General features: G+C 44.4%; 1 protein-coding gene and 2 non-coding genes across 3 annotated transcripts; all 3 read left to right on the forward strand.

Moving 5' to 3' along the window:
• Positions 1-2,433: 2,433 nt before the first annotated feature.
• On the forward strand, positions 2,434-6,827 carry LOC116681490 (uncharacterized). The gene is made up of 4 exons (XM_032509633.1): positions 2,434-2,503; positions 4,053-4,220; positions 4,954-5,129; positions 6,162-6,827. Exons 1-4 carry the CDS (start codon positions 2,434-2,436, stop codon positions 6,825-6,827), a joined length of 1,080 nt encoding a protein of 359 aa, XP_032365524.1.
• A 374-nt stretch (positions 6,828-7,201) lies between these two features.
• Positions 7,202-7,386, forward strand: LOC116681492 (U2 spliceosomal RNA). Its single transcript, XR_004330029.1, has one exon. It is a non-coding gene; the product is annotated as a U2 spliceosomal RNA (small nuclear RNA).
• Positions 7,387-8,850: 1,464 nt separating this feature from the next.
• On the forward strand, positions 8,851-8,966 carry LOC116681493 (U5 spliceosomal RNA). Its single transcript, XR_004330030.1, has one exon. It is a non-coding gene; the product is annotated as a U5 spliceosomal RNA (small nuclear RNA).
• Positions 8,967-9,198: the final 232 nt, after the last annotated feature.

Raw genomic sequence — 9,198 nt, forward strand, 5'->3', positions numbered from 1 at the left:
GGCAGAGACACAACTGGAGTTGCATTTAAAACAAGCAGCATGTCTGAAACCCACGTTCACCAGAAATCTACTGGTTACTATGTAAGGACTACAACCCCACGTTCACCAGAAATCTACTGGTTACTATGTAAGGACTACAAACCCACGTTCACCAGAAATCTACTGGTTACTATGTAAGGACTACAAACCCCACGTTCACCAGAAATCTACTGGTTACTATGTAAGGACTACAAACCCCACGTTCACCAGAAATCTACTGGTTACTATGTAAGTACTACAAACCCCACGTTCACCAGAAATCTACTGGTTACTATGTAAGTACTACAAACCCCACGTTCACCAGAAATCTACTGGTTACTAGGGATGAGCGAGTACAGCATTATCTGTATCTGTATCTGTTTACCACATGAATTATCTGTATCCGGATCCGTACTCGGAGTGGGCGGGACCTAAACCGGAAGTGGTCAGATTTAACCTGGAAGTGGGTCGGGTTCTCTTGAAATGTGCGGGGCTTTAACCGGTATGTTATTTAAGCATGCAATTGATATGAGTTGATCAGAAATTGTTATATTTATTGCTGATTTGAAAACTATTTACATGACAGCATTGAGCTTCAGATCAATGGTGTTGTCATGGTAACAAACAAACTATATACAGAACGTTTTGCAACAATTAATACAACACATGCGGTTGCAATTATGAAGTAAAATGTAATGAACAAGAGTTTTCATACTCAATATAACTTTCTTTTTTTAACTTTTTTTATGATCAGTGTGATTTTTTTTTTTTTGGTTCTTTTTTATTTTTTTAATTTCCACACCAGGTATGTGTGTGTGTGTGTGCGTGTGTGTGTTGTGTGTGTGTGTGTGTTTGTGTGTAAGAGAGAGACACAGAGAGAGAGGGGGCGGGGGACAGCTGACAGTAAAAAAAAAAAATCTCCGATGGCAGAGACACAACTGGAGTTGCATTTAAAACAAGCAGCATGTCTGAAACCCACGTTCACCAGAAATCTACTGGTTACTATGTAAGGACTACAAACCCCACGTTCACCAGAAATCTACTGGTTACTATGTAAGGACTACAAACCCCACGTTCACCAGAAATCTACTGGTTACTATGTAAGGACTACAAACCCACGTTCACCAGAAATCTACTGGTTACTATGTAAGGACTACAAACCCCACGTTCACCAGAAATCTACTGGTTACTATGTAAGGACTACAAACCCCACGTTCACCAGAAATCTACTGGTTACTATGTAAGGACTACAAACCCAACGTTCACCAGAAATCTACTGGTTACTATGTAAGGACTACAAACCAAAGTTAAAAACAAACCTGAAGCTGAAGAAACCCTAAACGTTAACGGAACAGATCCGCAGACCGAATTGACTGACGGAGCAGGAGCGAGCGAGAGAGAGAGCGAGAGAGAGAGCGAGAGAGAGCGCATTTCTCCATGTTCTGTGTGTGTGTGATTGATCCGAGCGGGTTTGTAGGCAGGGGGGGGGGGGCGCTGTGATTATCACAGAACGCTGCGCGGCCAGTTGAGGAGTTTTATTCAATCCGAGCACGGATATTGACTATTGGTTAAGACTGCGATCGCCTCTTATTTCTGGAGAAAATTTTTTGCCTGTTTGTGGCCTAGTTTTCACCAGGTTTTGGAGGTTAATCAAACCATTTCTTGTGAGTAAATTTCAACTTGTTTGTAGTTGAGATACTTTCACTTGGAATTCATTGGTCCAGAGGACTGCTTACTACTCTGCCGGATAACAACATCGACCAGACCAAACAAGAAAGGTAAGTGTGTTTTAGTTTTAGTATTTATTAAGGTTTCATTTTGCTATTTTAGATCAGTGTTTTATCTTATTTTTAGCTTCCTTGTTGCTTTTTTAGACGGTTTTAGGGGTTTTAGCTTCTTTTATCCCTTTTATTTTGTGTTGCCTCCGCCATGTCGGCCAACCATGCCGGCATGCGGAGGCACCACAGTGTCCGTTTTACTTTTAAAGAAAATGAACCCCTTGTGATATCAAGGCTGGACTTCTCCAGGAGGCTAGTCCAGAAAATCTTGAAATTAACCCCAGAAGATGTAAACTGTATCTTGACTTTACCTTTTAATAAAGGTTTTGATATAAGCTTTTGTTCCGCTGCCTTGTTGAGAGAATTCTGGATTCGTTTTGAAAATGCATAACCCCAGTTTTCTGCATTTAATGTTGAAAAACTGACTGACAATGCAGCTAAAACTGTAATTGTCAGAATGTTCAATGAAACTGTGAATGCAGATGACATTTGTTTATGGCTGGGCAGATTTAGCACTGTAAAAGGCCAGGCTACCAAGGTGAGAGATGAGGATGGCATTTGGAATTGCGCTTGGAGGGTCCCCATCCAACAATGGCAGGACCCCCAAGGCTTCCAAGGCCTGAAACATCTGCCATCCATGATAGTTCTGGGAAACAACAGGGGCTACATTCACTACCAGGGCCAGCCCAAACTCTGCTGCAAGTGTGGTGAGAATGGGCACCTGGCAGAAGCGTGCCAGCAGATTATTTGTGGCAAATGTAGAGAAATTGGGCATACCTTCATGGAATGCACCAATGGCAGGAAGTGCAATCTTTGTGGAGAAACAAACCACCTCTTCAGAGATTGCCCACAGTCATTTGCCAACAAATTAAAGACCGCAGCAAAAAGAACAGAAAATGAACAAAATGGCGGACAAGGTGAATGTTTGGAGAGCTGTTTGGGCTGGAAAATTCAAATCTCCCGCCAAATCCTGTGATTGGAGGAGAAGGATCAGGGGAGGCGGGAGAAGGGGAGGGGCCTGCAATTGCCCCACCAGTGGTGAACAGGGAGGAAGTGGTGGCAATGCAGGCAGAAGGCGGAGCTAGCCCAGTGGCTGGCTCAGAACAGGAAACTGACCAGTCACAGGGTGATAGTGAGGATGTCCCCTCCCCAATGCCCAGCCAGGCAAGAGGCTAATTTCAGAATTGTCTTCTGAGTCTCCTGGAGTCTCGGAAAAGAGGGGAAGAGCTGGGACTGACTCAGACAGTTCATCTGTGGAGGGGCCCAGAGTCTTCCCCTCCGATTCACCCAATGAAGTCTCATTCCTAAGCATAGCTCTGCAATCAACCCCTAAGGTCTCTAAGCTCAACGCAACCTGCGTCAGAGGCCAACTCCCAGAGTCCGAAAGGGAAATGGAGTTCAACCCCGTCCTCTCTCACCTGTGAGAATGAAGGAAGAGCTCCATTCACAAGAAATTCAATAATTGTTGTTTTAAATATTTGAAGTCCCTCCCTTTCTGTCTTTAAGATGTCATACTTTTCTTAACCATACTCATGGCACTCACCTTCTCAACTATAAATGTGAGAAGCGTCAAGTCGAGAGTTAGAGCCCAGACGGTTTTATCCTTTCTTAACTCTTTTAAGTCAGATGTGTTTTTATTACAGGAATGTGGCCTTCCATTTTTAAAGCACTACAGGGAATGGGAGGAGTTATGGCCACAAACGTCACTATGGAGCGGGTCAAATGAAAACAAGAGTGATGGAGTGGCCATTTTAATAAAAAACCCTCTAGTCTTGGTAAAGGGCAGCACTGTGGTGAGAGATGGTCGGGCACTTTTAACACACCTGACTTTTATGGGGAGGGATTTTAAAGTCTTAAATATTTATGGCTTTAATGACAAGAATGACAGGTATGACCTTTTAGAAGACCTGCAGCCCCACATGCTAGGTAGGCTACCTTTAGTCGTAGGGGGGGATTTTAATTGTATTTTAAGCAAGAACGACAGGAGAAGAACAGGGGATGATTTTAAAGCAGACAAGACTTCAATTTTATTACAAAGTATATGTAGCGATTTTAAACTTGTGGACTGTTTTAAAACCAAGCATCCCAGAGAGGAGGGCTTCACCTGGTTCAGTAGTGACGGCACCCGAGCCTCTCGCATAGACTACATTTTATCACGTGACTGCCCACCAACCGATGCTAGATTAGTACCTGTTTTCTTTTCCGATCACGCAATGCTTTCCTGCACTCTTTCACTCTCTTCCGGTGTGACGGCAGGAAGCGGTCTGTGGAAGCTCAATTGCTCCCTGTTAGAAGACAGGGAGCTAGATAGGCAGTACAGGGAGCAATACAAAGAATGGCAGACCCTTCAAGACTTTTACGATACACGCGCACAGTGGTGGGAAATGGTGAAGGGGAAGACTAAGACTTTTTACAGACAGGCAGGTAAGAGGAAAAAAGATAGGGACAACAGACGCATGATGGGACTGCAGAAACGACTTCAGAGGTATTTTAAATTAATCCAACAGGGAATGGATTTTAATGAGGAAATAAAACAAATTAAAACAGAGATGTCGGTTTTAGCAGAAATTAAAAGCAAAGGTGTCATACTAAGAAGCAAGGAGAGGGAAATAGAGGAAGGAGAGAAGTGCACAAGATATTTTTTTAAGAAAATCATAAATAAAGGGGGGGCATGTTAAGACTTAAAAAAGAAAACGGGTGCATAGCTAACACAACAGAGGAAATTAAAGAAACTGTCGAAGACTTTTACCGTGAACTGTACACGGAAAAAGCAGTTAATAAGGACACCATGACCGAAGTTTTAAAATCAATCGAACAAGCAAAAAATGACAATGTGCTCTTAACTCAAGATTTTACCATGATTGAACTAAACAACTGTGTAAAAACTTTTAAGAAAGGGAAGTCACCAGGAGAAGACGGGCTTCCCTTGGAATTTTACTTGACATTTTGGGACATTTTAGCACCAGACTTGCTTGTTGTTTTTATGGATTTTGAACAACTGGACCGACTTCCTGACAGTTTTAGAGTAGGGATAGTGACGCTTTTACATAAAGACAGAGACAAGACAGACTTGAAAAACTGGAGACCCATCACACTTTTAATGTCGACTGTAAACTTTTTAGCAAATTATTAGCTTCACGTATGTCCCTGTTTTTAGGAGAGCTGATTCACCCGGATCAAGCCTGTGCCGTCCCGGGGAGGAAGATCACCGACAGCCTCGTACTGATCCGAGACACCATCTGTTATGCGAGAGACAGAAACATTCGGCTAGTAGTCCTGAATTTAGATTTTGAGAAAGCCTTTGATCGGGTCTCGCACCAGTACCTCTTTCAGGTACTGCAAAAAATGGGGTTCCCAAGAAGGTTTATAGCCTGGGTGGGACTGCTGTACCGGGGGATCAACAGCAAATTCATTGTTAATGGGCATCTGACAGCAGCAGTGGATATAAACTGCGGTGTCCGTCAGGGTTGTCCGTTATCTGCCCTCCTTTACGTCCTCTCAATAGAACCGATGGCACAGATCTTGAGAAGGGACCAACGAATCCATGGGGTAAGAGTCCCAGGGAGCGGGGGACTCGAGACAAAATGCATTTATATATGGACGACATCAACATTTTATGCACTGACCTTTTATCTGTCAACAGGACGCTGGACTTGACTGACTGGTTCGGACAGGCCTCTGGGTCGAAGCTCAACCGAAGCAAGACCCAAGCCCATTTTTATGGACCATGGACGGCGACTGAGACGACAGGACTCCCCCTGACTGTGACCCGGACCGACCAAAAAATACTGGGATCAAGTTTGATAGGGAGGGGGAAGGGAAAACAAATTGGGCAGACAAGGTAGGGAAAGTCAGACAGAGACTAGGATACTGGACACTTAGAGGACTGACTTTAGAAGGAAAGGTTTTAATCATTAAAGCAGTGATTTTACCTTTGCTTTTACTAATCAGTTCTGTTTTTATCCCGCCTAGGAGAACGATTTAGACCTGGAACGAGCCATCTTTTATTTCTTGTGGGGCTCCAAGTGGGAAAGACTGAAACGAAGCGTGATGAAGAAGCCAAAGGAGGAAGGAGGAAAAGGAGTGCCTGACCTGTACTTGTTTTTAGGGAGCAGATACACCGCCCTGCACATTTTAACCGCCACAGCCCCATCCAGTAACCCCAAGACCGCAGCGATGACAAGGTTCTGGATGGGGTCGTACCTCAGGAAAATCAAGATTTTACCCACAGACCTCAGAGTTCCAGTGTCTTTTAACCTGCCACCAGCTTACGCTTTTATCCAGTCATTTTTAAGGCATTTTAACCTTGAGCAGGAGGAGTTGCAGGTTTTAACTTCTCACCGCTCTCTCATTTCTGTTGTGCAGGAGCGGGAACCAGTGAGTCCAGTGCGCGGGCTCGCATTGGGCGAGCCCTCAACAGTTTGGCGCAACGTAAACCATCCCGCTCTTCCAAACAGACTCCGGGACCTGTCATGGATGGTGGCTCACGAGATCCTCCCGGTCAGGTCCGTAATGCACTCCCGGGGCATGTCGGCGCACGCAACTTGCCCCCGACCAGGTTGTGGCGCGCCTGAGTCGGTGAGGCACCTGCTCTGGGAGTGCAGCGCTGCCGTAGAACAGTGGGCAATGGCCGGCTCCTTGCAATTCCCGTACTTGCCAGCAAGGGAGGTCCTTACACCACAGCTGGTGCTGTACGGGGTGAGCCAAGGAAAACAGATACCAGCACGAACATTTGCCAAACAGTGGCTCACCCTAGCCGCCATCAAAGACGCCATATGGACCTCCAGAAACTTGCTGGTAAGGAAGCACATGCAGATCCCCCCCGAGGCTGTGATCCGGATGGCCGCAGCGACGGTCCGAATGGCCGGAGCTGCAGGCGGCGGGCCTAGGACACAGCCTCAAAGAAGAATCGCCTCTGTGCCCATTCGGACGAAGGAGCCGGAGCCACACAGTACAAGTTCAAAGCAGCGGCGGCCTGACCCTCCGGGTGAGGTCGGTGGGAAGGAGCTACAGGGTGAGGGTCTCCTCTGAGCACCTCGACAGGATCCCGAGAGACCAAATCTGTTTGGGGGAGCGGAATGAGTTCCCACTTGGTAGGGACTCACCCCACTCCTGCACAACAGTGGACTTTTTATTCATAACATATGCGCTCCCTGCTGAGGAGATTTTAACATAGACACTCATTTACATTGAAAACCTTTTATACCTTTTAATCTATGACAATGTTATCTGTAATGCATTTTTAAAGCAATTGTTTTGGATGTTTTATGGATTATTTATGTATAACGCATCTCTTGGAGCGGTTGTTTTAGGTGTCTTATGGATTATTTATTGACTTGTTGTATTTTAAAAGGTAACTTTGATGTGACATGTTAAATGACAAAAGTATGAAATGAGTGTCAATAAATTCTTTTCAAAAGAAAAAAAAAAAAAAAAATCTGTTCTTATCAGTTTAATATCTGATATGTCCTCTATCAGGGGACAACATATTAAATGGATTTTTAGCAATGGGAGTTGAAAAAGGGGCTTGCTCCGTTCACTCCACGCATCGACCCGGTACTGCAGCATCGCTGGGAACGGTGCACCCATCTTCTGTCTTGTGGAAAAACAATTAACGATGCACGTTGAGCTGCCCGTTGCCAAAACTGTCAATGGACCTGAAGAGCAATTGATATGAGTTGATCAAAAATTGTTATATTTATTGCTGATTTGAAAACTATTTACATGACAGCATCGAGCTTCAGATCAATGGTGTTGTCATGGTAACAAACAAACTATATACAGAACGTTTTGCAACAATTAATACAACACATGCGGTTGCAATTATGAAGTAAAATGTAATGAAAAAGAGTTTTCATACTCAATATAACTTTCTTTTTTTAACTTTTTATTTTTTTATGATCAGTGTGATTTTTTTTTTTTTGGTTCTTTTTTAGTTTTTTTATTCCCACACCAGGTATATGTGTGTGTGTGTGTGTGTGTGTGTGTGAGTAAGAGAGAGACACAGAGAGAGAGGGGGCGGGGGGGCAGCTGACAGTAAAAAAAAACTGGAGTCGCATTTAAAACAAGCAGCATGTCTGAAACCCACGTTCACCAGAAATCTACTGGTTACTATGTAAGGACTACAAACCCCACGTTCACCAGAAATCTACTGGTTACTATGTAAGGACTACAAACCGAAGTTAAAAACAAACCTGAAGCTGAAGAAACCCTAAACGTTAACGGAACAGATCCGCAGACCGAATTGACTGACGGAGCAGGAGAGAGCGAGAGAGAGAGCGAGAGAGAGCGCATTTCTCCATGTTCTGTGTGTGTGTGATTGATCCGAGCGGGTTTGTAGGCGGGGGGGGGGGGCGCTGTGATTATCACAGAACGCTGCGCGGCCAGTTGAGGAGTTTTATTCAATCCGAGCACGGATATTGACTCATATTACTCGGATAATACTTGTACTCGGCAAGAGTGCTTTATCCGTACCGGATACTCGTTTCAGCCGGATACTCGGATCACCCCTAGTGTATATGCAGTAATATAAAAGAAAGTTGATGTCATAATGAATTGTGATGATGACATAATGAATAGTGATGATGACATAATGAATGGTGATGATGAATCAAAAAGAAAGTTGATGTGTATATGCACAAATCTAAACCCCACGCATCGACCCGGTATTGCAGCGTCACCGGGAACGGTGCACCCATCTTCTGTCTTCTGGAAAAACAATTAACGATGCACGTGAAGCTGCCCGTTGCCCAAACTGTCAACGGACCTGAAGAGACATGGCTGGCAGATTTTACCGCCAGAAATTGTCCTAAAAACTTAATGATCTGTGAAACCTCGTTGGGTTCCTGGTATCAAAACGTTGTTATAATACTTGACAAGATAAAGCCATACAAAAGTGTAGCAAGATTTGCACTTTTGATTGGCAGAAAAACAGCAAGGACAAAATATAGGTGAGGCCTTGGATTTGGAAAAGCGGCACACCAAGTGAGAATTACCGCGAGGGTTGGGACTGGGAAGACTGGCGTTTTCGGCTGCTCTCGAGAGTTGGCTGTACTTACTCTGGTTTCTCTTCATAACGCACAAGTCTTTCGCCTTTTACTAAAGACTTCCGTGGAGAGGAACGCCTATGAGTTGAAGTTATTTTTGGTGGGCTTTGCTGTTTGGCCAAGCCTTTTGTACTTGTGAAAAACAAATATGCTCTCCAAAAGGAAACTCAGATTCTTAAACGTAGCCAAAATGTGACAGCATGGGAATATTGCACGTTGGCAGGAGCTTGACCAATTGGGAAAACCACAATTGCCGTCTTTAACTAAAACTTTTGTGCTTCCCCATGAAGCGCTTGGACGGGGGTGCTAAGCAGCAGCTGTTATGTCCATTTAAAATTACTGGACCGTGACAACTG

The sequence above is a fragment of the Etheostoma spectabile genome, unplaced genomic scaffold, assembly GCF_008692095.1.
Source record: "Etheostoma spectabile isolate EspeVRDwgs_2016 unplaced genomic scaffold, UIUC_Espe_1.0 scaffold00018643, whole genome shotgun sequence".
NCBI classification, from domain to species: Eukaryota; Metazoa; Chordata; class Actinopteri; order Perciformes; family Percidae; genus Etheostoma; species Etheostoma spectabile.